The sequence below is a fragment of the Erpetoichthys calabaricus genome, chromosome 18 (assembly GCF_900747795.2).
Source record: "Erpetoichthys calabaricus chromosome 18, fErpCal1.3, whole genome shotgun sequence".
NCBI classification, from domain to species: Eukaryota; Metazoa; Chordata; class Cladistia; order Polypteriformes; family Polypteridae; genus Erpetoichthys; species Erpetoichthys calabaricus.
In genome coordinates this window covers 77,952,873-77,978,865 of record NC_041411.2, presented here as the reverse complement: position 1 = coordinate 77,978,865, position 25,993 = coordinate 77,952,873, and the positions used below count along the sequence as shown (strand labels likewise).

Genomic DNA, 25,993 nt, shown 5'->3' with positions numbered 1-25,993 from the left:
TGCATGCACAAACCAGATCAGGCAGATAGTACAGATTGGTCAGCAACATCCCCATCCAACATGGCTGCTATAGTTCTGTGCTGTGACACTGGCCTTGCAAAGTATTATGGGACACTGGGTTAAAAAAAATTGTCTAAGCCGGCCGCAGGGAAGTATTTAGCAGACTGGCAAAATAAATGGCTTGTTCAAAAATAAAGCATTGAACGAAACTAATGAGCAAGACACCCTGTCATCTTGTATTATGTGTTGCCTTGACTGTGTTTTAATATGTCTGAATTTTTAAAAACCTCTCATTTCTGGTCTATGGCAGCATATGAGTGGCATGGCCCAGTTGCATAGATGTTTTTCCACACATTTTACTAAATAAGAATTAAGTACCCACTGTGACCAATAAGATTGACTTCCATAACGAAGAGGATGCGTATTGTGGCAGGAGGCTGGGAGCCAGACCCAGCTGGGACGCCTGGAAGGACCGAAAGGAGATCTATATGTCCCCCGGGCCACAAGGGGGCAACCGCCCTGGATAGCAAGGGGACCACGGGGAAGTAGCAGGGAGGCTCAAACCCGTGGGGGCCCGTGGCTACTGCCCGGGGGCGCCCCAAACCTCATAAAGCCTGGGAGATCTACACTTCTGCCACACCTGGGAAGGTAGAGGAAGGACCTTCCAGCAATGCCCGGAGTGCTTCTGGGTGCTCATGCGGCACTTCTGTCACAAAAGGAAGTGCCGCCGGAAGAATGTCAGCGAGCACCTGGAGCACATCTGGGTGACTATAAAGGGGGGCCGCCTTCCTACAGTCAAGGAGCGAAAGTCAGGAGCTGGAGGGGGACAAAGCTCCAGTGACAGGTGGCCCACGGATATTTGAGAGGCCCGTGTTCAGGGATGTTTGGTGCGGGAGCACTGTGTGCTGTGCGGGGACTGTGTTGGGATTAGGGAAGAAAATAAACGTATGTTTTATAACCCTGCTGGTGTTAGTCTGATGGTGTTCGGGCGACCTCTCGCAGTATTTAAACCAGAAACTGACATCTTAACACTGTTAGTGGTTAGTCGATCTGGTGAACTCTTATGATAGAGCAAAACAACAATCATATTCAACAGAATGCTTTAATTGGAAACCTAAAACTCTTAGCCAAACAAAACCGGTATTTTCTTTTTTAGGTCAAATTCTAGCAAAATTCAGGAACCCTTTGGTTTAAGTATTGTGATGTCTATGTTACCAAACCGATGCATGATTTCCAGCAGCTCTGCTCCAGGGGATCTCCATAACAGCCAGTGTGGAATAACAATAGATAACATCATAAAAGAAGCAACAAAAAGATTGGCAACATAAATAGTGATAAAATTCACAAAAGAGAGGGTGGTGTAAAAATACAAATACTTTCATAAACAAATACAAAAAAATACTTAAAAATGAACGGACTATGACAATCCCTACCTGCAAAGTGTTATATTGAGTAACAAATTAAATGTTACAGTATGCACATCATTATGTGTTTTTAATTTAAAATGACTCTCAGGTGGAAAAGTGCGACTTACATATTCAGCCATCTTGTGAGATTCTCCCAGTGTACCATTGGGTGCAAGGTGGCCCTCTACAGGCGGCTGCTTCCCATTTTTCTTGTCGTCTTCTTTATGAGCACCACCCTCTCCAGGTAGGGCGACCTCCCCAACGCCAAGTGCGTTCTCTTTATACATCTTCACAAAGTCTTCCATTTCTTTTGCCTCCCGCTCTGACAGGTTGTGACACTGGCTGGGAACATGATCGTAGATGGGCAGCTGCTTCATCAATAGCCTTCTTCGGTACTGCGCTCCCTGTGTGCCTGCGACTGGCTGCATTTCTTTAGGAATAAGTTCCATGTAAAGAATTGCCTAAAGGAAAACACAGGCATTTAAACATTACACATGCAACATTGGCATAAAGGTGAGAAACATAAAGCAGCACTGATTTTGTTTTTGCAGGACCACCCACCAAATACAGATTTGATAATGTTCAATACTAAGTGTGAAGAACTCATATTATGTTTAGAAGAGTTTGAAAATGTACACATGTTGTAACATTCAGGTTCATTTGGGGCTTAACTCTTTCAGGGCGGATGTCGACTTTTGTCGAAATTCAGGAGTAGAGTACGTTAATCAGCTGTAAACGGTGACAAAACTTGTCGTTACGTTTTAGTTTGACTCTCTTTGCTAGAAGGAAAGTCAGCATTGTTGATTTGACCTCAATTTCCTGCGCGTGCACGAGTAGCAAAGAGCAAACAGCCTCTAAAATGGCATCGACATCTAGTGAGTGACCAAGGCAAATGTGCAAAGTAAAATTTTCCGTGGATGACATTTTGCGTGTTATCGCTGAATCGCACTCCAACTGGTCCGACTGTGATTTTGATGCAAGTAATCTGGAGATGGAAATCGAAAATGAAAGTGAGGTACCAACATCAGATGATCGGTCCCCGGTTGATCGTAATGCTGAACGCATTTGTGTAGCTGATGCGCCTATGGCAAAGTTTGCCTGGGAGAAATGCCACTTACAATGACGAGGTAAAAACCAGACTGCGTCGCACTGCCGTTGCCACCATCGCCCACCATGTATTCCTGCTAGCCATCAAACCACCCCCACACAGCTGCCGGAGATGGCAAACAGACATCGATAGCAGCAACAGACGTTCATTTTATGTTGACTTATGTGTGAAACTATTGTTTTGGGTGGCATGGTGGCACAGTGGTAGCGTTGCTGCCTTGCAGTTAGGAGACCCCGGTTCGCTTCCCAGGTCCTCCCTGTGTGGAGTTTGCATGTTCTCCTTGTGTCTGTGTGGGTTTCCTCCAGGTGCTCCGGTTTCCTCCCACAGTCCAAAGACAGCTGGTTAGGTGCATCGGCGATCCTAAATTGTCCCTGGTGTGTGGGTGTGTTATCTGTGCGTGCCCTGCGGTGGGCTAGTGCCCTGCCCGGGATTTGTTCCTGTCTTGCGCCCTGTGTTGACTGGGATTGGCTCCAGCAGACCCCCATGACCCTGTGTTAGGATATAGCGGATTGGAAAATGACGGACTGACTGACTATTGTTTTGTGTGCTTTTCAGAATTGTTTGGAAAAAAATATTCAGCCCTCAGAGAATTAAATTATCTGTAATGAAAGTAGGAAAATGTATTATTTTAGTTTATTAACTTCATTGAAATGAAAATTTGGGAAAGGGTTATAAAGAGAAGGCTTAACAAAGAGACCACCATAGGGAGGGAGCAACTGATGCAGTCTTTGCATTAAGAAACACATTCATAGAGGAGCATCGAGACAAACAGAAAGGCTTGTACTGTATATTATGTTTATTGATTTGAAAAAGATTTATGATAGAGTGCCACATCAAGAGGTCTGGAGGGGCACGGGAGAGAAAGGACTGTCAGAGAAGTATGTGAGGATTGTCCAGGATGTCTACAAGGGACTGAGGACTCGGGTTCAAGACAAAGACAAAGTGAACTTGATTGTCATCTCAACCATATACAAGTATACAGACAGACGAAATTGCGAAGCTCAGGGTCCACAGTGTAACAACATGACGTGCAAATAATAAATTAAAAATAGAATTAAAATTAAAATTTAAAATTAAAACACAAACAAGACAAGACATTGTGCAAAGACAAGACAAAGAAGTAGCAGCAATATTGATGTGTAAGATATGTAATATAATAAATAAATAATAAATAATATGTGGTGGGTTGGCACCGTGCCTGGGATTGGTTCCCTGCCTTATGCCCTGTGTTGGCTGGGATTGGCTCCAGCAGACCCCCGTGACCCTGTGTTCGGATTCAGCGGGTTGGACAATAGATGGATGGATGGATAATAAATAATAGATATAGATAATACAGAAATTATCAGTGTATGATAATAGTTGTTTAAGACATGTGTAAACAATATATCAAGAGTGTCAAAATACTTAAAGGTCAGTATTAGATCTTCAGTTCTTTTCTACATGAACACTCGTCTTTACAGGACAGTGGCTCACATGTATAAAAGTTCTGTTTTTAGCGGTGGTTGAGGCCGTGTGGAAGATCCCAGGGAGCAGCCTGGTGTTAAGAAGTCTAACAGCTTGGGGGTAAAAACTTTCCTGCAGCCTGGCAGATCTGGCTTTGATGCTGCAGTATCTTCTCTTGGATGGCAGAAGTGTGAAAAGTCCATGTGAGGGGTGTAAGGGGTCCTGCACAATGCTGCAGGCCTTGCGGACACTGCGTTTGTAAAATATGTCCTGTAGTGAAGGGAGAGGCACCCCAATAATGTTCTCCACTGACTTCACTATCCTTTGTGGTCAGATATGTTGCAGTTGCCATACCAGACAGTGATGCAGCTGGTCAGAACACTCTCAATGGTGCCTCTGTAGGACATGGTGAGGATGGAAGGGGGAAGACTTGCTCGCTTCAGCCGCCTCAGGAAGTGTCGTCTCTGATGGGCTTTCGTGATTAGAGTAACAGACAAGATCCCAGCTAAAGTCAGTCGATTGTAACGAGGCAACATAACACGTCAAGCAGGTTGGCTTTCTGGACTGGCCATTCACTGTATAATGTGTAGGTGAGGGTGTCTAAGAAATATCTTTTCAGGCACTTTTTGTGGACGACCAAGTGTTGGGAGGACCCCGCACGGTAAGGATTCCAGCTGCCAGTTGCCGGCGTCATGCTGCTATAACATGCTGCTATAGCAACTAAGCAGGGAAAGGATGTTTCGGCGGGAAACTTTTCTTTTTGAGGGGAATGGAGGATCAAGGAGGGAAAAAGAAAAAAGCAGAAGCCAAGGAGCGCGGCTATCTACGCTTAAAGGAATACGTCACGATCAGACTTCACCCAGGGACATCTGTTATTTGTGGATGGCCACTCCAAAGATGAAACGTTGCGACGAATCCCCAAGAAGAGGTTCTCTGGGTGCTCCCGTTCGGTGAGTCAGACTCATGTCTACGTTTCTTCAGAATAGCTAGCCGGGAAGCCGTTTTCACCTGAGGACTGTTTTTTTCCCACTCCATCATACAGCAATAACTGTACTGCAGGTTTCTTCGCCATGGCATGGACTATGTTAAATCTTTCTTTGTTTTTGAGATCTTTTTTCTTTATGTCTGTTTCAAACTGGGGATTAAGATTTGGTCGCTGGGGGTACAGAGGCTGGGGAGGGCGTCTGGGGAAAAAGAATCACAAATGAGCACACAGTCACCGGGCATGTAAATGTATCAGTTGGATTACAATATACTTAACCAGTCCAATTTCCTTCTGATTTTTGCCAAGTATTTGGGGTTGCGCGGCACGTATAGGGGAGAAGAAAGAGCAAGGACTGAATATTTTAATGCTATTTTATCCTTCAAATATCGTCCACTTCCCTCTCGGGTGGTGAAGTGTAGCAATCGCATCCTGTATCGGCGATTGTTTCATGATCTGGTTATGGATGTGTTGAGTCATGGGATTCAAACACCAATCCCCCTGGTGCAGGCTGTTTGCTGATGGCAATGTGTTGTGTAGCACCAGAAATGTGGAAGTAGAGAGAAAGTTGGAAGAATGGAGAAAAGCTTTGGATGATAGAGGGATGAAGAAAACAGGAGGAAGAAGACAGAATATCTGAGGATTAATGATGATCAGAATTCAGAAGTTAGCCTACAGGGAGGGCTATTGAAAAAAGGGATACATTTAAATATCTAGGATCAGTGGTAGACCAGGATGGAGAATTAGACCCAGAGACAGCCCAGAGAGTGCAGTGTAAATGTAACCATTGGAAGAAGGTCGCAGGTGTATTGTGTGATTGAAGAATTGAGGCGCAGGTTAAAGGTCAGGTTTTTAAGACAGTGGTAAGACCAGCAATGATGTATGGAGCTGAGACATGGTGGGCAGTAAAGGGAGCACAGAAGTTGGGATATGGCAAAAATGAGAACGTGAGGAGTTACAAGAAAAGGACAGAATAAGAAATGGGCGAGAAATCTAAGAAAGTATAGGAAAGTATGTAAGGTTGAAGTGGTATGGACATGTGATGAGGAGACACCATGAATGCGTGGGCAAAAGAGTGATGGGAATGGAAGCACCGGAAAAGAGAAAGCGAGGGAGGTCAAAGAGGAGATAAATGGATAAAGTCAAAGAAGATCTGAAGGTAAAGGGTCTGACTGGCGAGGAGGTACAGGCCAAACTGTTTGGATACGGTGGATCAAGAATATCAACCTCACATAAAAGTGGGAAACGATGAAGAGGAAGAAGTTATTTTAAGTTACTCTGGTCTCAGAATGTGTGTGGGTGGGATGGGCGTTAACCTTGGGGTCTCATTGATGGGTAAAACAGGGTTATCCTGAAGTAATGCACAAATCATGTCAACTCTCTTTTGCCTGTCTCTTTGTTTTATATTGACATAAAACCTAGAAACAAGCTAGCTATTGTGGTAAATATAAGCAAATTAAGTACATGACAACATTTAAAAACACATAACCTACCCACAGAATTGATTTTTCTAAAAAGTGAACATGTTTCCAAATCTCAAGTTTAAATACTAAATGTTTCTACAAAGGGACAGTGACATCACAGCCACTGCAGTGAAAATCACCTGACCTAAAAATGTTCACTCTTAACGTGAGCAGGCAGGCCAGAAGCTTCTGTGCTCAGTGGACCAGGGTACATACAGTCATACGAAAACGTTTAGGAAGCCCTCTTAATTCTTTGGATTTTTGTTTCTCATTGGCTGAACTTCCTTTTAAAATATGACATGCCTTATGGACACAGTAGTATTTCAGCAGTGACATTAAGTTTATTGGATTAACAGAAAATATGCAATATGCATCACAACAAAATTAGACAGGTGCATAAATTTGGGCACCCCAACAGAGATATGACATCAATACTTAGTTGAGCCTCCTTTTGTAAATCTAACAGCCTCTAGACACTGTCCTCCTATAGCCTTTGATGAGTGTCTGGATTCTGGATGGAGGTATTGTTGACCATTCTTCATACAAAATCTCTCTAGTTCAGTTCAATTTGATGGATAGCCTGCTTCAAACCATCCCATAGATTTTCGATGATATTCAAGTCAGGGGACTGTGACGGCCATTCCAGAACATTGTACTTCTCCCTCTGCATGACTGCCTTTGTAGATTTCAAACTGTGTTTTGGGTCATTGTCTTGTTGGAATATCCAACCCCTGCATAACTTCAACTTTGTGACAGAGACTTGAACATTATCCTGAAGAATTTGTTGATTTTGGGTTGAATTCATCCGACCCTCAACTTTAACAAGGGCCCCAGTCCCTGAACTAGCCACACAGCCTCACAGCATGATGGAACCTCCACCAAATTTGACAGTAGGTAGCAGGTGTTTTCTTGGAATGCGGTGTTCTTTTTCCGCCATGCAAAGCGCTTTTTGTTCTGACCAAATAACTCCATTTTTGTCTCATCAGTCCAAAGCACTTTGTTCCCAAATGAATCTGGCTTGTCTAAATGAGCATTGACATATAACAAGCGACTCTGTTTGTGGCGTGAGTGCAGAAAGGGCTTCTTTCTCATCACCCTGCCATACAGATGTTCTTTGTGCAAATTGCGCTGAATTGTAGAACAATGTACAGATACACCATCTGCAGCAAGATGTTCTTGCAGGTCTTTGGAGGTGATCTGTGGTTGTTCGTAACCATTCTCACAATCCTGTCCATATGCCGCTCCTGGATTTTTCTTGGCCTGCCAGACCTGCTGGGTTTAACAGCAACTGTGCCTGTGGCCTTCCATTTCCTGATTCCATTCCCTACAGTTGAAACTGACAGTTTAGACCTCTGAGATGGCTTTTTGTAGCCTTCTCCTAAACCAGGAGACTCAACAATCTTTGTTTTCAGATCTTTGGAGAGTTGCTGTCTATCACTCTTCAGAGGAGAGTCAAAGGGAAGGAAGCACAATAGTTGTAATTGACCACCTTAAATACCTTTATATCTCATGATTGGACACACCTGTCTATGAAGTTCAAGGCCTAATGAGCTAATCCAACCAATTTGGTGTTCAAGTAATCAGCATTGAGCAGTGACAGGCATTCAAATCAGCACAATGACAAGGGGACCCACATTTTTGCACTGCCAGTTCTTCACATTTTATTTAATTTCATACAACTAAATACTGCTTTACTGCGGTTGGCTGGCGCCCTGCCCAGGGTTTGTTTCCTGCCTTGTGCCCTGTGTTGGCTGGGATTGGCACCAGCAGACCCCCCGTGACCCTGTAGTTAGGATATAATGGGTTGGATAATAGATGGATGGAAATACTGCTTTACTAAAAATCTTTGTTCGGAAAACACCGCAGTACTCAGATGTTCCTAGGAAATGAAAGACATGCCACTGTTATCTTTATTGTTGAAAGTAGAGTCAATTATTATGCAGGCTGAGAGGGGTTCCCAAACTTTTTCATATGACTGTATCCAAGTAATGGAGGGCTTTAGGCGAAGTCTGTAAATATGAGTGGTGTCATCAGCTAATGCTTGATGTGGGAAGTTCTCATTTAACTAAACAGGATAAAAGTAAAGCTTGATGTTTGCATTCCACAAGGACCAAAGTTTACATCTGCTACGATTTGGCTGGGGCTATGCCCCTAACCACACCTTTTGTTCGCAAACCGTCCATGGCCCTTTCTGTTATTAACTGTTTGCATGCAACATTCATCAGACAGCAGCCATGTGCTTGGTGAAGGTAAGAAAGCAAAACAGGCAGCTTGGTAGTATTTAGGCAGGCAATGCAGCACACTGCTCAAGGTTTTGGGCTTTCAAGCCCTGAAGTTGTGGCTTTAAATCCCACTACTGACACCGTGTGACAACGAGCAAGTCACTTCACCTGGCATTACTCTAATTGTGGGGAAATCAGAAAAGGAAAAGTAACCAATTGTGTTTCTGAAATTCTCCACATCACCTTGCATAAAGGCGTCAAGTCAAATAATAAGTAATGTACCTGCGTTTGTCAAGGGTTTCTAAATACGTAATTCAAAATGGTTCAAATGCAGCTACCAGAAACGCATTCCAGCAACAGTAGGACTCGTTGTACAAAAAAACACCACAGTCTAAGTGTCTTTGTTTGAAAGATTTTAGTTAAATTCAAAGCAGACAGTTCACACCAAAAAAAAGGGAAAAAAGGGAAACGTCTTGTCTATGGTAAGTACTGTATCTGGGTTACTGTTCTTAAGGTTTCAATCTATGTTTGACCTGCATACATAACGGTCAGAAAAATCTACTCTCTTAATGCCTACCTGTTTTAACACTTCGCATTTCTCTCTAGATGTTTTAGATGCCACAGGGGCCGGACGGGCATCTCGGCCAGAAGAGGGGATGGTTCCTTACCTGGACGGGAGGCTCCTAACAGGCAGATGAGCATCCCGGCCGGGGAGGAGAAAGGGATCAGACCCAGAAGGAAGGACCAGAAGAGATGGATGGACAGCCCACTAAAAAGGAAAGATGCCACTTAAGTTTTTTTTTGTCCCCCAGCACACTAGATGACAGCAGTCCCAGATATATGTGCCCAATGGGAAGCCAGCAGGGCTGCCCTGCCGGATTACATTTCCTGGCATGCCTGGGGTCACTGGGTACCACGAGAGGGCGCTGTAGGGAGACAAGCTCCCTGTTATAACAGACTTCCGTGTGGCCCGGAAGTGTTTCCATCGGGCAATCGCCCTGGCACCGGAAGTACTACTAGTACACACTAGCTCAGGCTCCTTCCCCTTCAGAGAGGTGAGGTGACCACCAAGGCCTCTGCCTTTGGCCACCACCCAACTCACACTGCACCCGACCTCCTTGGCCCCTCCCATAGGTGGTTTGCCCATGGGAAACAGCAAACATCAGAAGCTAAAAATTATCATGAATACATTCGAGAATACAACTCTTCTCTAGCGTTTGCTTCCATGGGTGCACAGATAACTCAATCTCCTGGCCGCAGGCCATACTGTTTTAAAATACACGGACAAATTTATCACCAAATCTCTCCACTATACGCTAACACTTCTACCTTTCCAGGATATTGACAGTTGTATGTTTTGACACAGTGCAAGCTACTGAAGTACGCTTACAAAATAAAGCAAACTCTGCATGCAGCGAAAATTTACTTCTCCAGCTAGATTCCATGCTCAGAACCATCAACCCCTTTGCTAAATCATACAAACACATGCATGAAATTGCTCAGTTCAATCCAACAGCATCTGTACGAATGGTTTTCAAGGAAAACCCTAGGCAGGATTTACGACGATACAATGCCCCGACATGTCACACTGATGTTGCAGCGATTTTCGTCGGAGAACATGGCGAACCGCCTGCTGAAAGGGACATTTGCATCTATCCCATATTCAACTCCTGTAAACAGATTTCCACGCTCAATATGAATTGAGATCCTATGGTTTACCCACTTTTATTCCCTTACGGAGACATTGGCTGGCACAAAGATTTACAACATGTTCCCGATAAAAGAACCACCAAGCGAATAAGGCTTACTCAATGCCAATTTTACGCGTACAGATTAGCAATGAGGAATACATTTAGTATTTTGCACTCCAGCGGCAAACTATTCCAGCAGTACGTCGTAGATGCGTATGTTAAAACAGAGGGCACGCATCTCAACTATCTCAGATTACATCAACAAGATCTGCGTGTGGAACTATCAGACGCACTGCAAGCAAACGCTGAAAATAACAACGTACGTATAGGCAAAATGATCATATTACCGTCCACATTTCCAGGAAGTCCAAGATACATGCAACAAAGCTATCAGGATGCCATGGCCATAGTACGTAAATTCAGAAAGCCTGATTTATTTATCACTTTCACATGTAATCCTGCTTGGCCAGAAATTCTACATGCACACTGTGTCTTTCAAGAAATATTTATTTCTTCTTGATTTCTGAATTCCTTTCTCACCGTTTTCCGTTCCTATTCTTACACCGCCGTATGCTACGGTGGGCGTCGGCTAGTTTCAGTATTCATTCATTATTGTTATACGTTACAGGGGCAAGGGAGTTTTTGTTATTGTATATATGGTGTTTTCACGTTGCTGCTTTGGTGGAGGGATATACATACATATACATATACATATACATATATATATATATACATATATATATATATATATATACATATATATATATACATATACATATATATATATATACATATATATATATATATACATACATATATATATATACATATATATATATATATATATACATATACATATACATATACATATATATATATACATATACATATACATATACATATACATATATATATATACATATACATATACATATATACATATACATATATATATATATACATATACATATACATATACATATACATATACATATATATATATATATATATATATATATACATATATATATACATATACATATACATATACATATATATATATATATATACACACATCTGCGGTGGGTTGGCACCCTGCCCAGGATTGGTTCCTGCCTTGTGCCCTGTGTTGGCTGGGATTGGCTCCAGCAGGCCCCCGTGACCCGTGACTCGGATTCAGCGGGTTGGAAAATGGATGGATGGATGGATATATATATATATATATATATATATATATATATATATATATATATTTTTTTTTTTTTTTCTACATGAGGAATTTGCATTATTGTTTTTGTTATTGTGTTTCATTTAATATATTTATACACCTATTTTACATATCTGCTCGTGTGCTTGTGTTTAAGTGTCGATTGAGGGGAAAATATTATTTGTTAGAGGTACGGCTTGGTATATGTAGGTTCGCCTCAGTAATTCATCCAGGCCACAGGTCTTGGTAGTGTAGCTGCCGGCTGGGTAAGGGGTCGGCCATTACAACTTCAATCTAAGAGCTACACTGTTGTTACACAGAGCCAACATTAAGAGCATTCCATTACTTTTAATTCATATGGGGTGGAAGAGAATCTTCCATTATTTATGTTAAAGCTACATTACATTCAAGTTCAAACTAAGCAAAATCTAAAGTAAATTAACCATTAATATTAACTTAAAGGATTTGTCTCTTACAAGTATTAATCATTTTGGAAGTACTCACATTCTGTCCCTGCAAAGTCATCTGTCGTGCTCGCTTTCTGTAGCTTTGGGATGTATATGAGAACTGTGATAGACATTTAATCTTACAGTATATACTATACAAGACATTGGAACATTTCAAGTATGTCTGAAATTGCAGACGCCAGATCACAATTGACTGAATGTGCCTTATCTTGGGTCAGGAGGAGCAGAGGCCTGTTACAACAGCATCGGGTGCAAGGCAGGAACCAGCCCAGGACATGATGACAGTATATTGCAGGCCATACACCACCACCACACGCACTGTTTGGACCTGTTTGAGCCATGAAAGGTTTTGTGGGAACAGCAGCCTGTCCTTACAGCACTGAGCAAGACCAAAACAGATTGGACACCTTAATACACATATTCACTCAAAACAACTCAATGTAGAATTTTTAGGATTAGGAACGAAAAAAGGGGCACTAGGAGAAATCCCATATGGGCACTGGGAGATCGTGCAAAACTCCACACAGTCAAAAGCAGTTGGGCAGCAACTCTAACTGCTCGTTAGACGTGGAGATCGGCAGAATAACATTTAACCCGCAGGAAAACTGTTTAAACTGCTTTTTACACAACATGAAAAAAAAAAAAAATTTGCGAAAAACGGTGTCTGAATTGAACGACGGACATTTATAATGTAACAATTTTTATGGCAAATTGGCATACTTTAGAGGAACTATAAATCCAAAAAGCATTCTAATAATTTAACCACATTTATTTATGAGGCCATAAAAGTTACATCGTGGCATTTCAGGCTGGCAGCACGCCAGGATCATGAACCTGCCATACAAAGGCAACTGTGTTATTACAGGGTAACCCCAGTGCCAAGTGAAAAAACATTGGATTTTCTGCTTAGTCGAGCCTGAAACATCACTTACAGAGTTTGAAAGCCAGCACTCTTTGGACTTTGTTTTTCAAAAAGTAGCTTCTGCTCTTTTCATTTTGCTGGTTAAACATCAATTCTCTGAAATGTCCCCTTTCCATTGTGGGGTGCCAATCAGGTTAAGGCATGAATTAGCCTGGGAATGCACGTCGTTCCATCTCGGTGCACACAGGCTTCCTCTTCCTCGCAAATTGCGGAGTTACCATTTAACATAACATACGTACAAAATGAACCTGGAGAACCCGAAAACAACCCAGACAGACATTTAGGTGGACGTGCAAGCTGAAAAAAAGGTGATAAAAAAACGAGGCCAATGTGTTAATTATTAGATTGGCACAGCATATGAGACAAAGACATGTCAAAGTAAAAATTAAACAATCCAAACAGCTGGAAAACACTGCTCTACCTACACCTTTGCTCCTGTCATGCTAAAAAAAACGTCTGCTTTGATCTTGCTTAAAAACTGCCCCCGTGCATTACAGTGGAACCTCGGGTAACGACCGTAATTCGTTCCAAAACTCTGGTCGCAATCCGATTTGGTTGTGACCCGAAGTAATTTCCCCCATAGGATTGTATGTAAATACAAGTAATCCATTCCATTTTAAAGATTTTTAAGTACAAAAATAGTTAATTACACCATAGAACGCACAGTGTAATCCATCTTACTAACCGAAGGTTGTAAACCGGATATGGACGCTGGGCGCATCAAGGCGCACGCGCACTGCCGCACTGCACAGAAAACACAGAAACGAGAAGGTTGTAAACTGGATGTCACGCGCACTGCCGCACTGCAACAAGCCCGCCACCTGTAAACTAGACTTGCTCTAATCCACTGTGCCAGTAATGTAGATCACATAATGGTCATTCAGTTTGGCGCCCGCCCCAGAGTCCAGAGTCAAATGCAGCGGCGTCCCAAAACACGTAATGCTCCGTGATGCCCGCCCCAGAGTCAAACGCACCGGCTTCCCAAAATGCAGCGACTTCCCAGAGTCAGTACGTGGTGCACAAACAACACAACCTGTCAGCTACACTTGCTCTAATCCACTGGGTCAGTAATATAGATCACATAACGGCCACAAACCGTTTAATTTGTACATCTGCTTCGCCATATGCGAGGGGCAGAGCCACTAAGTAGCTAGCACATAGCGCCCACCCTGGGGTTGGTGAGTGAAGCAAGCAGGGGGCAGAGCCCCCTATTTTCATAAAATTTTTAAAAGTAGTATATACATATGGTACTGGATGTGCATGTAATTGTTTATGCACACAATCAACTCTTTTGCATTATTGATTCGTAATGTTAAAAAAATATCTATATATATATATATATATATATATATCTCTATATATCTCTATATATCTCTATATATATATATATATATATATATATATATATATATATATATATATATATATATATATATATATGATATCTATTACATTCATGACATTCGTAGTCTGAATCACAATCTGATTGTATGGGTGGTTACCTACCAGGTCTGCAAGTCGGCAAACATCTGCCATGGTGCCCTCTTCAGTTGCGAGAAGCAGATCATAGAATGGGTGCAGTGAGTGTGTATGCCTGATGAGCCCAGAATTAGGGTGAAACACGTGTTGCACACTCTTTGCATTATTTGACAGTAAACTATGCAACATATCTCTCTCTCTATAAATTCTTTTTAAAAAAACACGCTTATATTAAGTTAAAAAGTGTACTAAAAAGTAAAAAATAAGTCTCTCATACATCACTCTCCAAATAAAAGGTGGGCGCTTTTGCTAAGATTTTAAGAAGTGTTTTTTGAAAGTTGATTGATGAAAAGTGCCCACGGTTTTATTTTACGAGTGATGTATGAGAGACGTAGTTTTTACTTTTCACTACACTTTTTAACTTAATATAAGTGTGGTTTTTAAAAAAAGTATTTTTTTATATGTATATTATTTTCAACTTTTTAGTCTTGGGTTTGTTTTAGTTCTATCCATTACTAGCGCCATCTATTGGTGAAATCTTGAACTATTCTTCACATGAAAATTTCATTTCTTAATTAACATGGATTAATTGATCAATTAGTAAAACTGATTATTGATTCATGTATTGTCATCAGAAGTGAGTAAGTGTGCAAAATTTCAAGTCATTTGGATAGTAGGAAGTGGGTCAAATATCAATTACAAGATTTGTACCAGACAACAAACAGGTGAAGTTAATATAAAGCGTGATAATAATGATAATAATAATAATGCGACAATATTTTTAACACTTTAAACAGATCATATCAATCGCAAAAATGAACATGTAAATTTTCCCAGGCCTGTATATAGTAAAACATAATATAACATTCTCAAACCTGCGTGGTGCATGGTTGCATGACACTGATGCCTATCCACATACCATGATAGGAATCAACCCAGGAAAAAGGCATCAGACCATCGCAGGCCTCACTCACACACACATAGTCAGTTAGCCTAATGTACACCAAAAAATAAAAATAAAGTTCTTATAAAAATGCTGTACAGATATGGCAAGAATGTTCAATGTTCATGGCAAGAATGACAATGACTGGGTGCGGGATTCATAATAAGAATATGTCAAACTGCAGTGTCAACGTCTGTACCACCATGATGACCTCATTTACTGCACACACACACACACAGACCGACATTATTAGGTGACTTGTGGTGACCTGGAACTTCCTAGTTACAAAACTGGAATGCTTGGTAAACAATGACACATGTACCTGAGAGGAAATATAAAGATGGTGAAAATATAAAATATTCAAATAATTAAACCAAACAAAACAGACCTACTATTACCACATTCTCAAATGTGCTTACTTTAGCTCAGGACTATGGGGGGTGTCCAGAGCCTATTCCTGCAACACCGGAGTGAAAGCTAGGAAAGAGTCCTGTACAGGATGGCAATCCATCAGACTCGTTCTCACCATGACCAGTTTGGATTTAAGATTAAACTCACATACATCTCTTTGGCAATGAAGGTGGAAAACCTATGCAGACACAGGGATAACACACAATACTCATAAACATCCTTAATTGTATGTCCAATTGTTGTGTCTCTGTGTTAGCCTGGCATATCAGCGTAATGCTATGTGGAAGAATCACAGCTTAACAACTCATTAAGTCAGTAAACAATATTCAAACAGCAGATTAATCAGAAAACACAACTGCTTAGATCTTCACTGCACAGCCAGCTGTGCCCACATCTGGGATTTCTTTCCCTCTGGACTTCCTTTTGATCAGTTGATTTATTTGCTTTATTTTTGCCTCCAGCGTACTCTTGTTATGTTTGTATAAACTGTGACATGCTCATGCAGCAGACAGGATTATTGAAAGCCTTTCTTAATGGGGTCAGTGTGGAACTGCTGCCTTCAGCGGACAGTCCTTTTCAATCCCTGTCACTGCTTGTTATGCGTATTTACTCACTGCATAAGCATTCTGCCTGCAGCATGTATACTTGTGTACAGAAGAAGCATGAAGCCTCACTCTTAGATGTGAATACAATCAAAAAGTCTGCAGACGCATCATTGAATCTGCCCACCGCTTAAGGATAGAAGAATAATCCAGGGTCCTTTTTTAATAATGTTTGGTCTCTAGACAGGGTGGCAGCCCATTGCCCAATCACACACCCACACTCTCTCATACATGGACAGAATGAACTAAAGTTTCAGGAATCCTGCAAAGAGAAAGGTTGGAGACACTCAAAGGAAGAGTCTCTGTGACGATAATTTTCCCAAATTCTGACAGGCCATTCAACAGATTTTTATGCAGACTAGCTGTGCTACCCGTCTAAGACGGGTTGAAACCTAAATACAGTAATCAACGCAGACCTCAGCGTTAACGTTTGCAGTGCACAATCTATTGGAATGTATTCTGTAATGCATGGCCAAATAAAATGCATTGCACTTATCATTCCAACAGAAGGCACATCACAAACATTTGTAATAATAAAATGCATTGCACTTATCATTCCAACAGAAGGCACATCACAAACATTTGTAATAATAAAATGCATTGCACTTATCATTCCAACAGAAGGCACATCACAAACATTTGTAATAATAAAATGCATTGCACTTATCATTCCAACAGATGGCACATGACAAACATTTGTAATAATAAAATGCATTGCACTTATCATTCCAACAGATGGCACATGACAAACATTTGTAATAATAAAATGCATTGCACTTATCATTCCAACAGAAGGCACATCACAAACATTTCTAATAATAAAGTGCATTGCACTTATCATTCCAACAGATGGCACATCACAAACACTTGAAATAATAACAAATATTTGAAATAATAAAATGCATTGCACTTACCATTCCAACAGAAGGCACATCACAAACATTTGTAATAATAAAGTGAATTGCACTTATCATTCCAACAGATGGCACATCACAAACATTTGTAATAATAAAATGCATTGCACTTACCATTAAAACAGATGGCACATCACAAACATTTCTAGTGATAAAATTCATTGCATTAGTAAAAAATCTGTTGGAATGACAAAAGCAATGCATTTTGTTACTACAAATGTTATATGCCACTTGGTATGGGATTCATAAAAGAAGTGTTAATGTGTTCTATACGCCATCTGTTGGAATGACAAATGCAATGCATATGTCTCTGTTAAATGGCATTTGGTACAGGATTCATAAAAGTAGTGTTAATGTTTGGGATACGCCATCTATTAGAGTGGAAAATGCAATGCATTTTATTACTAAATTTTTTTATGCACACGCTATCTTTTGGAATAACTAAGACCTAGCAACTGGACTGACTCACGAACAGATACATAGACACTTATCCTTTTTTAAGGCTGGCATGTAGCAGTTGCTTGAAAGGTGTAGCCTCAAAGATTTTGGCACCTATCTATACACAGTAAGTGGATAGCTACACAAAAGACATTACCAGTTTCTGAGTTAGTCCTGGTGGAGCCCACTCATAAGTTATGGTGTCAAACGTTGGGTCTTTTCTGGACACAATTGGGTTGGTGATGATCATGCGATTCCTTTTGTAGATACGGGTTCCATCGCCACCCTTGACACGAGCTGTCAGGTTGGAATACTTGGACTCGGCCAACAGGCGACCAATTCTCTTGTCATCCTCTGCATCTGAACATAAACTGTGATCCTCCTGGCTGCATCTGCATAACTTGCATACTTTCCTGTGTGCAGATAAAAAAAGAGAGAGAGAGAGAGAATGCTGACTGATAGTCATGGAATCTCTAAGGGATAAGGGAGCACAGCTTCACTAATGCCAAAGGGCACTTGTAGGACGACTGGCATCAGAACAGTGGCAAAACTTAAAGCGGCTATTTTAGCAACAACAGGAGATGAAAGGCTAACCTTCACAGAACCTTTGCTGGATGAATATTCAAATTGCAGAGCTTTCAGAGTGTGATGAACAGATCACAAATGTATGACTGATATATCTGTAAGGCTGATTCTCTACGCAGTGAGATGTAAAGTATGGCATGCTACTTCCGCAGCAGGCATATAGTACACAGCATTAGTGTATGGCAGCCATTGCTCTTTATGGTATAATATGTGACTGTGCTGTGGTTTCACTGTCCCTGGGCAGCTGGACAGTCTGGATAATTGAAGAGGCATTGTTTGATTCCTAATTCCAGACTGATTATGGGATTGATTTATTCATTATAGAGAGCACCACAAAATATTCAGATCTTATAGAAGTTTTTAAATGTTGATGTACTTAAAACAATTCCTGCACATCTTGTTCCAATCTGAATTTTTATTGCAAACTCACATACTAAAGAAACATTCTAAAAACAAAATTAGTTTTTGTCAGCAGATATCCTGCACAAAGTCAAAAACTGCACTATGGTCCCTATATAAATATGCAGACCCCACACACTAATATTTGCTCTACCCACAATACCAGCTTTAAGACTTTTAGGGTCAGTATCTACTTAGCTTTACACACTGGTTAAGAGTGAATTTTTTCGAACTGGCTCTTTGGCAGATTTGCTCCGGTTCAATCCAGATCCAGCACCTGCATTTTCAAAACGTGTCACAGATTCTCGATGGGGTTAAGGTCTGGGCTTTGACTGAATCACTAAAGTACGTGTTGCTTGAACTTTCTCTACAGACACCAAAGATATAAATACAGATAAGGTATTGTGAATGGGGACACATTTTGACATTGGATCTTTAACAGATTTACCGGTTTCAGATGGCAGTCTGCAAGTGTTTCACAGTCTGGATGGGGTGAGAGAGGAGTGTCTGGTAGGGATGCCGGACGTCCCTTATATACGGGACATGTCCCATCTTTCTATTATAAGAAAAAATCCTGGCAGGGAGACGAAACGGAGAATTTGATGCGCCGCGAGAGACACGTTAACGCCATGCGAGACAGAAGGACAGCTGCTGTACAGGCTTTTAAATGATCGACGCACAGCACGACAAGCAGAACACGCACCACGGCAGAAAGCAGCACAAAGCCAGTAGCTGATCCGTCCGCTTCTCCTTAGCGTGCGTTCAGCTCCCCCACTTCACAACGCGAGCAGGAGAGATGCAAAGTGGCAGGAGCGTAGCGCGCATCCGGGGTGGGGGGTAAGCGAAGCGATCGAGACCTGATAATCTCGGAGAGACACTTTCACGACACGCGAGACTAGACATTACAACCTTAGGAGGCAAAACCCGTGAGACGGTGACTTTTACACGTCACGCCCTACTTACAAACAATTTAAAAAAAGTTCACGGACATCTAACCTCGCAGTTGTTGGAACGCTTTTGGCAGACACGCTTCATGTGCTCCCAGCTCTTAAAACGACAAGCAGAACGCGTAGCTCGCCACCAGCAGCAGCTGCAGCAAGCAAACTAGCAGATTATCCGAGCGCATCTCCTTAGCGTGCATTCAGCCCCCTTCACAACGCGAACAGCGTTATACATCCCGCAAGAAAGAGATTTAACCACGCCCGGGGAAGGAAATAAAGGAGAAATATTGTATGAAAATAACAATCTCTGTAAATTGTATATCCGGTAAACCAAACCCGGGGGTGGGCTAGCGAAGTGAGCAGGGGGGGCAGAGCTCCCTAGTATTTGATAATTTTGTCCCCTGTCCCGTACTGACCTTTCAGGGACACCCAAATGTCCTGTACTTAGTTCATTTTCAAATTTTGTAATATAAATATATTTTTACTACCTTCTTACGGTACTTAGTTGTAACTTATTTAATTATACTTTCTTTTCTCCGATTCTCTTGATGAAAATAACCCAAATGTAACGAGGAAACTCGTGTTTGCTGCCTGTTTGCAACATGTCCAGTTGCTGTGGTTGGCTGAGGACGGCGACACGTTTTGCTCTCCAGCCGTGCTGCTGTGCAGTTCTGCATCAGCATTGCAGCGTACAGCGTCAACAAAGTGTGTTGTTACTACTTGCCATGGCCCACTTTTTTTCTAACTGCCTGTATTAAATAATAATATTTCTCTGTTGTCTGTATTAAATACATATTTTCAAATGATTTCACTTTTACAGAATTTTTTTTTAGCTTGTACTTTTTGTTTTCCTCATAACCCATTAAAATCCTTGCTTTATGTCTAACTTATGTCTCTACTTTTATATAATATATTGGTCTGGGTGTGTAGGAGGCATGTATAAATTTATAAATATAGTAATATAGAGAGAGATTTTAAGAGTGTCCCGTATTTCTAATTTTCTAATCTGGCAACCCTAGTGTCTGGGAGCAGGATGGGCGGTGCTTCATGTTTGAGTGACAGCAGTCTTCAACCTTTTAATCACAAGGGTGCAAGAAGGAGGGCGGAGACTCGCTTATTAAATGACCAAATTGGAACCTCGCACAGGCATTGCAGTGTTGCCGTGTTTAGTTGTTCAATAAACAAGCCAATTATTGGGATGATTCTAAGGCCAGGTTTATACTTCACGCAACGCGACGCATGCTCCAGCGTACGCTCCTGCTACGCAAGCACTGTACTGCTTATACTTGCGTGCATACTTTACGCAAATCTGGAAGAATCCAGCAGGTGGCAGTGCGAGATATTATCACGGAGAGAACAGGTTCAGGTTTACTGTGATGTGAATTGCCTGGAACACCCATTAAATTCCGATGACACCTTACCACCGTATCTCTGTAAAGGATGTTTAATGATTAAATCCATCAATCCAGGGATGTGTCCATTCCAGCAAGCATTGGACACGAGGCAGAAACAATCCCTCATTGCAAGGTGAATACAAGCACTCACATACACACTGGCGTCATTTTAGTGTCACCAAATCTGGAAACTGGAGCCCACTGTGGAAACCCAGCAGGAAAACATGCAGACTCCAGGCAGGGAACACCAGCGACGTGACTCCCTGTGAGACAGCAGTGCTACCGCTACACCACCGTGTCACCCCCATGTGTGTAATTATTAATAGTATTCACTATTTAAATGAAATTAACGATTTATCTGAAAAATGTAACATACATACTTTAATGCATTGCATCATGAAAGTTATATCAAGTAAAAATCTAAGGATTCTAAATGTGCAGAGAGTTGGAATATCATACATTTAATGTGTTCTGTGTGGCGACCACTGCCTGCCGCTGCTGTCAGTTCAGGAGGAAGCCCCAGAAAGAAAAGATGGCACAAAAGATGGTATGTGGGACTTTTAAAATATGCAACGCTTGAATATAAAAGCACCACGAATGCATCTTGTCACACAAGTGTGAATAGGAGGCAGCTGAAGGGCTTGGAGAATAATGGTAAAACATCTGCCTAGGGGGTGGTGGGGTGCACTAACGCTCTAAGTTCCCTGCAGACCTTTCCCGGGAAATCCCACCAGGAGCCACTTCCTCGACTCGGGACTCGCCACTTCCTGTCCCGGCCCCGAGGACGACATCACTTCCCCCAGACTTCCTATAAAGCCTCACTCCCTTCCTCTGGAATTCTGTTCTGTTTTGGACTCTGTCTTGTAAACTTTACTTGCTACCAAACCTTTTTACTTTTGAAGCCAGGAACACATTATATGGGTGGCTGCCCCAAACCTTTACAATGTCCCGGGTCTCCTTGTCACAATCTGTATGTCGGCATTTTGCTTCACCACATCGAACCATTCATCAAACATCGAAGTGCGCACATCGATCCCGTAGGATCCGCATATCGACTTTCTGTCACATGTAGATAGTAAACAGAGATTCTGACGTCACATTCCAACTTTTATCACATTGCGCCCCCTGACTTTTTGCTGGTACTGCAACTCGTGCACACATCACGTTAATTTCTGAGGACCTGCTCAGAGAACGCGTCAAATGAACGCTGGGAACCCGTGTCGGCCATGATGTGTGCGCATACGCGTTCTGAGCGTGAAGTATAAACGAGCCCTAAGGCACAGGACAGCGTCACTGAGAAGACTGAGAGGCATGCACAGGGTCTGACAAAAGATCAGTTGCCATTCAACTTCAGTCTTCAGGAAAGAAAAATGGTCCAGGCAAAGCTGAAACACTCTTTGACAAATAGCATTTCAGTTGTATACATCATGAAAAGCAGCTTTTCTACATAATGCTGACATTTTTGTTTGTTTGCAAATTGTGTGTCCTTATACAATGCAATTTGTATGCCTATGATATGCATATCCTAACTGATAACGTTATCTATATTAAATTTATTGTGTATTCTGTAATACCAGGTAAGCCGACAGGGCTCCACTGATTACCATGGGATATTTCACACACAGCCCATGAGCCTATTAATAAAGATGTGACAGGGTAGAAAAAATGATTTGCAGTATTTGAACAAGATAAGTGAGGAAGGAGACTGGAGTCTTGAAAGTTTTCATTATTATAATGTTAACGCTACAGCAGTTTTCCCCTGAATTTGGAAAAGAAAGTGCAAGAATGAATAGATATTATCACACATGATTTCACAATCTACATATTCATAACTGTGTATCTTTATGAAATCTGAAATGAATATGAATTACGGGGCCCACTCTGTGGCGCACTGATTAGCATGTCGGGCTTTTGGATCCAGCGGCCTTGATTCAAATCCCTCATCCAGTCACCGTCTGTGTGAAGTTTGCATTTTCTACCTTTGTCTATGTGACTGCTCCCTTAAGTTCCAAACATGTGCAGGTTAGATTAATTTTAAACCATAAAATTAGTCACCGTGTGGGAGTGTTTGAGATTGTGCTATGTGAAGAACTGGATCACCATTTTAGGTTTGGTTCCTAATTTGTGCCAGGGAAAGGCTCTAGCCCTCCTCATCCCTGAATTTGATTAAGCAGGTTTGAGAATGTTATGATATTATTAGTCATGTTCATCACAGCTGGAAAGAAAGGCTAAAGCTCCCATACCTCTCTGCTGGATTAAGCAGATTTGAGAATGTTACAAATCAAAAACAATGTATTAATCAACAGTCAATGTGGGCTTAGGGCAGTGGTCTCAAACTCCAGTCCTGGAGGGCCGCAGTGGCCACAGGTTTGTCATTCTAACCCTTTCCTTAATTAGTATCCCGTTTTTGCTGCTAATTAACATCTTTTGCATTAATTTTAATTGACTTGCTCTTGAATGCTCAGACCACTTAATTGTTTCATTTTCCTTAATTCGCAGCCAAACAATAAGATACAAATGAGCCAAAACAGGACCAGCAAGCTGTTTTCCATCATACAATATCTGAAAATAAATAAAGATGAAGGTCTCAGGAATGTTGATCTGCTCAGGTCTCCAAAACATTTTAACTGTGATCTAAGAAAAGAGAAAAATCCACAATTTTGGACATATATGCTGTTGCACAATGTGAGCTGCATTTAAAGAACAGGTTTAATTAATGACAAGAAATCGGTGCCTAATTAAGCAACTGGTTGGACTGAAATTGGTTGGAGTTTGAGGCCCTGACTTAGTTGGCCTTCTGTTGGCTCACTCACTTCATGTTTCATTTCTGTTTAAGAAAAAAAATGAAGCAGTTCAGAGGAACGATGAAGAAATTTTGGGGAAGAAATCTCTCTATTATAATGAAAAAATCTTGGGAGATGAGACTTTTTATCCTGCGACGAGACGTGATCTTTTGAAGAGATACACTTTCCACGAGACGAGACTTTGTGCCAAGAGATTTAACTACGTTCAGGGCCGGAAAAAAAAGACAAAGAGTAGATGACAAAGTAGAACGTCGTAAAGAATTCAAAAACGTTGCCGCGATACACATGCAGAGCAGGTTAGAGATAATGGAAGTATGAAAATTCAAAAGTTTCAAAAGACTGATAGTCTTAGATCTTAGATCACATTAGCACAAACAAACGGAAATTATTACTCGATGAAAAAAATGGAACAGCGAAAAGAGATCGAATATATTGTTCGGATTTAAACTTTAAGTCGGAGGCTAGTAGATCATCTAATTCGTGTTGCCATCAGGGAAAAGTCATGTTTCCTCCTAATGAAGAGGCGTATCCGCAAGAATTAAAAGTTTTGTTGTTTGCGAATGGCAGAGATGCGAAGTTGCTGACGCGTAGCGTAGGCAGAGGGTTGGCGAGCAAAGTGTGCAGGGGGCAAAGCCCCCTAATCTTAAAAAAATGAATCAATTAAAATGAAAGGAAAGAAGTTAATTAGCAGCTGTTGTGATGTAAGATTTTGCATATAACTTGATAAATATTTTGTATGTCTTTATTTGTAATTTAGGCAAAGCAATGTAATTTAGTGTTACATGAGTGAGAAGCATTCGTGTTTACCCCCCACCCCCTTTAGGAATGGGTCTCTTTGAATTTTACGCCAGTGTTGCGGGAGGTGCCTTAAACCAGTTTAGCAAGTGTTTCTCTGCTAAAGTCTTTCAACCCCCACAAGAAAGCCAGGCTGTCTAACTGCCAAGCTTTACCTTAACATATGGTCTTGGGGGGTGGCAGGTGTTAAGATGTTCTATTCGCCCATTGGTCTGAAGTATGGCTGTTTGGAATTGGCTTGGATCAGAAGCTTTTAAGTACCATGATGTCCTATTGGCTGTAGGGGTTGGACAGAGAATCTATAAATCTGCTTGCTCAACCACACTCTCTCTCTCTTACCAAACTGATGAACTGAAAGGACAACACAATGGAGAGCACAGCTCGGCAGCCATATTGAGACAGGCATGCGGCCTGTTCTGAAGAAAGCTGAGCACCAATGATGCCTTAACTAGAGACATTTTCAATAACTAACAACTCTGTGTGCCGCCTGAAACTACACATCACCATTTAATCAGGTTGTATGGTTGCCAATATTCAAATGTACTTTGCATATTATTATTTATGAATATTACCAATAATACATTGTTTAAATTGTAATTTAACTCCTGCTTGTCTTTTACTATACCTAATTGCCTGAGGTTATAGATACAGAAGGGAAGGTGGGGAGACGTTATATGGTACAATACCTTATAAACAGTGGTAAGTCTGTGAGATTTGAGGCATTCTGACAAAGGCTACATATTAATAATACAATAGGGCAGCGGTTCTCAAACTGTGGGGCACGCTCCCCAAGTAGCAAAAAAGGGGGCGCGAATGTTGCCATAATTTCGCTATTTGTAGGGAAATTTTGAACTTGTAGCGGTGTATTGGCAGCAAAAAGTATAGGAATAAATTTTATTATGGTTTCAAAAAAACGTGGGGGGGGGGGGGCACGATTAAAACTGTTATGAAAACTTCGGTTGCAAATACTTAAAGGTTGAGAAACGCTACAATAGGGGAAAGTGGAGCAATACATTACTCTACCAAGACAAAACAGCAGCAAAAACGGGTCACTAATTAAGAAAAGGGTTAGAATGAAAACCTGCAGCCACTGCGACCCTCCAGGACTGGAGTTTGAGACCACTGGCTTAGGATTTTTCTCTAATATCGGAAAATATTATGTACATACTGTATGTGTTTTTACCTCTTGGAAAAATTTAATGACCAACTCTTCAATTCGTCTCTCTTTAGCAGAGAGAAGAATCAGCTTTACAAACCAAGGTTTTAATTTGTACTTTAATGGAACACTTAATATTTTCTGTAGAAAATCTTCTGTCAAGCTTTTTCCCCCAATTTCTTTTAGTGGTCCTCTTTAAAAGGTAGCAGAGCTGTAAAGTT

At 41.3% G+C, this 25,993-nt stretch overlaps 1 protein-coding gene across 1 annotated transcript in view; it reads right to left on the bottom strand.

Moving 5' to 3' along the window:
• The window catches only part of lmcd1 (LIM and cysteine-rich domains 1), a 94,693-nt gene that overhangs the window by 24,540 nt on the left and 44,160 nt on the right, over window positions 1-25,993 (bottom strand). The window contains exons 3-4 of the mRNA XM_051921029.1: window positions 17,856-18,111; window positions 1,535-1,867 (exon numbers count right to left, since the gene is read on the bottom strand). Coding sequence (XP_051776989.1) covers window positions 1,535-1,867; window positions 17,856-18,111 — 589 coding nt within the window. The remainder of the gene's footprint in view (window positions 1-1,534; window positions 1,868-17,855; window positions 18,112-25,993) is intronic.